Raw genomic sequence first — 4,814 nt, 5'->3', positions numbered from 1 at the left:
CCCCCCCCCCCCCCCCCTCCCCCCTCTCTTTTTTAGGACTACGTATATTTAAAAAAAAAAAAAAATATGAACTCTATTTTGTATTAAATAAAAGGAAAGTAAAAGTCTATCAAAAACTAAAAAGGGTTAAAAAAAAATCACTCTTATTTGTGTTAGTTTATTTTATTTGGAATTTAAAATATTCTATTATTGATAAATAATTAATTAAAAAAGTAAAAATCAATCATATTTATATAATTTCTTTATTGAAGGGAAAAAGTTTTGAACTTCTATAAATTGAGAATTCTTTTAGAAAAATACAATAATATCTAATATGAACATATGGAACAAGATATATTTATTTTTGTTCTTAAATGATTCTTTATTATTTAATTTGAATTTTCTTCTTTTTTTGGTCGCCAAGATACGTCAAAGAAATATATTTTTGTAATATTTAATTTACTTAGATGCATTGATTTCGTAGTTTTCTTTTTTTCAGTTTTGTAGGTATCTTGAAGATGAATGATGATTATAATGATATAGACAATTAATGATCAAAATTTTGAGTCATATAAAATATTATGATTATTTTTTCTTTCTAAACATCAACCGTAATTTAAGGTGTTGTCAATATATTTTACACCTACCTCATTTGTATCTTTGATATTTACAACCACTATATATCTAATTAAATAAATTCTCTTACTATTTGAATAAATATTGTATTTAGTGTAGCGTTTAAATATAGTGAGGTACAAGCGCGAGGCGCGTACACCTAAACTATATATATATATATATTTGAAGTAGTTAAAGCAATTCAATCAGTGCACAACCATTTATTGCCTATGAATTATGCTGCCAGGGATTCCATTTGCTATAAATGATTTACCTCTTTATTTTATTTTATTTTATTTTATTTTATTTTATTTTTAACCAATAATGGAAAATGCTGTCAAGACCATGTCTATATTTGGCATTAATCTGTAGGCCTCATTCTCCCTTTCCTTTTTTTCTTTTAAATAACAAGTCTCCAATTAGGATTGGGATAATACTGCCTCCATTCCTTCGGAATTTGCCGCCACTCAATTCTTCTGTTTTGAGAAAAACTCTCCTTTATTATCCAATCCAATTAGGAGTCAATTAGTAGACACCTAACTTACCTATAATGTTGATTGGTCAACCGCCCTATGCTTGTATAAATAGAGGTAGAGCTCAGCCTATTTTCTCATTAATTAATTTCGTTCGGTGAGGCAGGCATCTTCAGAGTTCTCCTTTTGTTTTGGTGAGTATTTGATTATTATTTTTTACTGCAACATACGTTCTGGAAAAAAAATCCTCACCATTTAATTTTTTTTTTCTTTCCAGTAGGTATATTAAATCAAGATAACAGCTTTCACGAATCTTTTGATAGTTAACATCTACCCATATCTAGGTAAATGTCTTTTGTATCATGCTTTTGCTTTTATTTTTCCTTGTTCTTTTTTTTTTTTTAATTTTCTTCTTCATATTTTAGTAGGGTTAAAGCAAATAGCAATATGCAATCATTGATTGAAGATGGTGGACGTCGGCTTAAGGTGCGAGGGGTTTAACTTTGTCTCCGTTACCTCAAGATCCGACCAATTTTCCTTGAAGTCGGTAGCCATCGGCTTAAGGTGCGAGGATTTAATTTGCCTTCGTCACCTCAAGACCCGACCAATTTTGCTTGAATACGGTGGCCTTCGTGTTAAGGTACGAGGGTTTAATTTCCTTCATCACCTCAAGACTCGACAATTTTGCTTAAAGATGGTGGTCATCGGCTTAAGGTGCGAGGGTTTAATTGCCTTGGTCACCTCAAGATCCGACAATTTTGCTTTAAGACGGTGGTCGTTGGCTTAAGGTGCGAGGGTTTAATTACCTTCGTCACCTCAAGACCCGATAATTTTGCTTCAAGATGCATGGTTTTCTTTAAGTATGGGCCCTTTTACCGATGCATTTATGCAATGGTCTTCTCTAAGTATGGGCTCTTTTACCGATGCATTTATGCAACGGTCTTCTCTAAGTATGGGCCCTTTTCAATGGAGCTTAAGGTGCAAGAGTTTAATTTCGCCTCCATCACCTTAAGACCTGACGAGTTCGGCTTCAAGTATACATGACTATATTTCACCAAAGCCAAAACATGGAGGACCTTTTTTATTCTTTGGTATTTTTTTGCAAGTATTTCTTTCTGAATCTTGACTTTGTGTTTGACCAAGATTCCTTTGTTTATGCAGCTTGAAGAGATGGTTCACTTTAAAGACTACACATCTACATCCTCTAAAAACAAGTATCTCCTAATTGAGGCCGATGATGGCACGATTTTAACTAGGCTATTGACTGAAACTCCAATAGCAGGCAAGTATGCAGACCTGTGGCCTCCCTTGCAAAATTCTCTCTATATGTCAGATTGGACTTTAGAACATGACATTGGTGTTAATCGATTGATTAAAGTATGGCTTCTTTGGACTCCCAACCAACGTCAATTGAATATTGCGAGCACCCTTCCTTGCTTAGGACGTCGGATACTCAAAGAAGATATTCGTTGGGGAAATACTATGGAGATAACTGATGAATATCGTCATACTCAAGGATATTGGGAATGGGCTGAGGACATATTGGCTGGAAGCGCGCAAACCTTGAAGGTAGCAAAAATATATGATGTCGTTTATGCTTCACTGTTTACTTATAATTGAAACTCAAGCATATTAGGCATTCTTTGAGGCTTGGTGTTCGACTACCAATACATTGCTTACTTTAGTTGGAGAGCTATCCATATCCCTTTGGGATTTATACAAGATTGGAGGTCTGATCATCGGAGGTCTTCCTTATAAAGAAGTAGTACCTGAAGCAAAGGAGCTTACAGGTGTTGATGAAAAGAATGAGAGATTTATCTTTTATTCTTATGAATTCTTGTTTGTAGCTTTCCAACATCTTCAAGAAGGAGAGGCTTCTAATCCGAGAGTTTCTCTAAGCAAGTGGATAATGTTTTGGTGCAAGAGGGTATTAAGATATGAGTCAACTCCACTGAGGAAGGAGAAACAGTCTGCTCGCTTGAAGTCAACCCATAACCCAACTGGGACTATTCCAAAAGCAGCAAAATGGTTAAGTGCAGATGATGCTACGTTTTTCAAACTTGGAGTAAAGTATGAACATAGGATTGATATATATTTGGCAGCATTCCTATCATGTTGATTGTGCACCTTTGTATTTCTCTCTAAGGATGGACATTTCATTCGCCCGAAAACTTTTAGAGTTGTAGCTATGATGGTAGATAAGCAAACTTTTAGTCTTGTAGTTTCAGTCCTATCGAGCATCCATAATGGTCTCAAAAGAATCAATAAATCTTCGTAGCTTGAGCAGCTCAGAGTATCCTTTCCTATCCATTATGTGTATGGTTGCTTGCTTACTATTTTAAGATGTATTTTATACTTCCTAAAGGAATCTATTCCATTGATGATGGCATACTCTCGGCAAAGGTAGAGCAAGGTACTTTGATGGAGAGCTTGCCAGAAAGCGCATCCATCGAGGAGATAGTGCTATTTGGACTTCCACTATGCTAAGCAAGTCCGATCCTTGTCATTTTGTGGATGATGATAAGGATGACAAATCAGAGATAAGCTACTTTATGAGCCTCCATTTTAACCTCCTCCTTTTCAGATATGGAGGTTCATTCATACTTGAGCCATACAGTTCACACCGATTTAGCCATCAGTTTGGATTTTATCAAGGCCTTCTCGAAATCTTGGAAGATGATATTCGCAGTGCTTCACTAGATGAAGGCCTTAGATTTCATTGAATTTGTGTACTGCATGGTTCTATATCGAAAACAACTTTTTCTAAATTCATACCCAATACACGAAGATATTCATCCACGCAGTATAAATCTTGGTGGGATAAAGTTCATGGAAACTTTCTCAAAGTTAACTTGCAATAATGGCGTAGGTCCTATTATTAACACTCCTCAAGAACATGGTGAGGAGGTCCCAATTGTGGCTAAGCCTCTAGTTTTGAAAGCTAAGGTAGTCATTCTATACAAAGTCAAAGGACCTCTACATGTAGAAACTCAGAAAGAGGAGTTGTCTGTTCTGACTTAACCGGCTTTTAATAAATGACCATCTCAAGACAAAAGCAATAGTAGTCATGGAGATTGTTGTTGGAAGAAGGTAAAACCATCCTTGGGGAAGCAAGGTGACTCCAACTCCCATGTGGAGATTCTTGCTAGTTCATCGGAGACTCCATCATCCATTGAGAAGGTAACGACTTAACTCTCTACTATTTCAAAGTATATGACTTGCCTTTATATATACCCCTCATATAATTTTTCTTTGTATGTGCAGCCAGACAATGTCTAAATTTTGGAATATCCTTACCAAAGTAAGCCACAAAATAGTAGCGCATTTGTAGTAGGTCTAGACTCAAGAGAGTTACTTTTGTCATCCAAAGAGGTCACTTCTAACTCTTGTGATAAAGTTAAAGAAAATGTAGAGTCAAACTTTCCCCGGCAACCAGTGGTAACCATGTCTATTTTTTATGGCAAGAAAGTCATTTCAGAGCTTAAAAAGGAATTTATCATGAAGTCTTGGGCTAGTATTCATATCAAACTTGCAGGCCTCACTCCAAATCGTGCTTCTTCTATCTAGGATGATGTCGAAGTCATACTCAATGACATGAGTGGGATGGGGGCATATATTTCGCCTTTACAAAATTCATTGGGGTCTTTCTTTAGGCTGGTGGCTTCCTATGACCAAGCACAATCCACCCTCATTGATAAAACCATAGCAATTAAAGAGTCAGAGCTATATTTGAAAGCCAAAGAACAA

The 4,814-nt window shown here is 35.8% G+C and overlaps 1 protein-coding gene across 4 annotated transcripts; it reads left to right on the top strand.

Annotated features, from left to right (window-relative positions):
• The first annotated feature begins 944 nt into the window (after positions 1-944).
• LOC107845012 lies at positions 945-3,351 on the top strand. Of its 4 annotated transcripts, none has more exons than XM_047413223.1 (4): positions 945-1,261; positions 1,348-1,411; positions 1,493-1,707; positions 2,229-3,351. In XM_047413223.1, the coding sequence occupies exons 3-4, from the start codon at positions 1,534-1,536 to the stop codon at positions 2,685-2,687; spliced, it is 633 nt and encodes a 210-aa protein (XP_047269179.1). In that variant the 5' UTR covers positions 945-1,261; positions 1,348-1,411; positions 1,493-1,533; the 3' UTR covers positions 2,688-3,351. The 4 variants fall into 4 exon arrangements, with proteins under 4 accessions (XP_047269179.1, XP_016544792.2, XP_047269177.1 ...); XM_016689306.2 differs by having other exon boundaries at positions 946-1,261; positions 1,496-1,707; XM_047413221.1 differs by having other exon boundaries at positions 946-1,261; positions 1,345-1,411; positions 1,496-1,707.
• Positions 3,352-4,814: the final 1,463 nt, after the last annotated feature.

The sequence above is a fragment of the Capsicum annuum genome, chromosome 5 (assembly GCF_002878395.1).
Source record: "Capsicum annuum cultivar UCD-10X-F1 chromosome 5, UCD10Xv1.1, whole genome shotgun sequence".
Lineage (NCBI taxonomy): Eukaryota > Viridiplantae > Streptophyta > Magnoliopsida > Solanales > Solanaceae > Capsicum > Capsicum annuum.
Note: the sequence above shows the minus strand (reverse complement) of the source record. Positions and strands in the feature narration are given on the sequence as shown.

Bases quoted from the DNA above. Each gene is read 5' to 3' on its own strand.
- LOC107845012 (XM_047413223.1), top strand. From the start codon at position 1,534: ATGGTGGACGTCGGCTTAAGGTGCGAGGGGTTTAACTTTGTCTCCGTT. The intron at 1,708-2,228 runs GTACGAGGGTTT...TTGTTTATGCAG, and splicing joins ACGGTGGCCTTCGTGTTAAG to CTTGAAGAGATGGTTCACTT.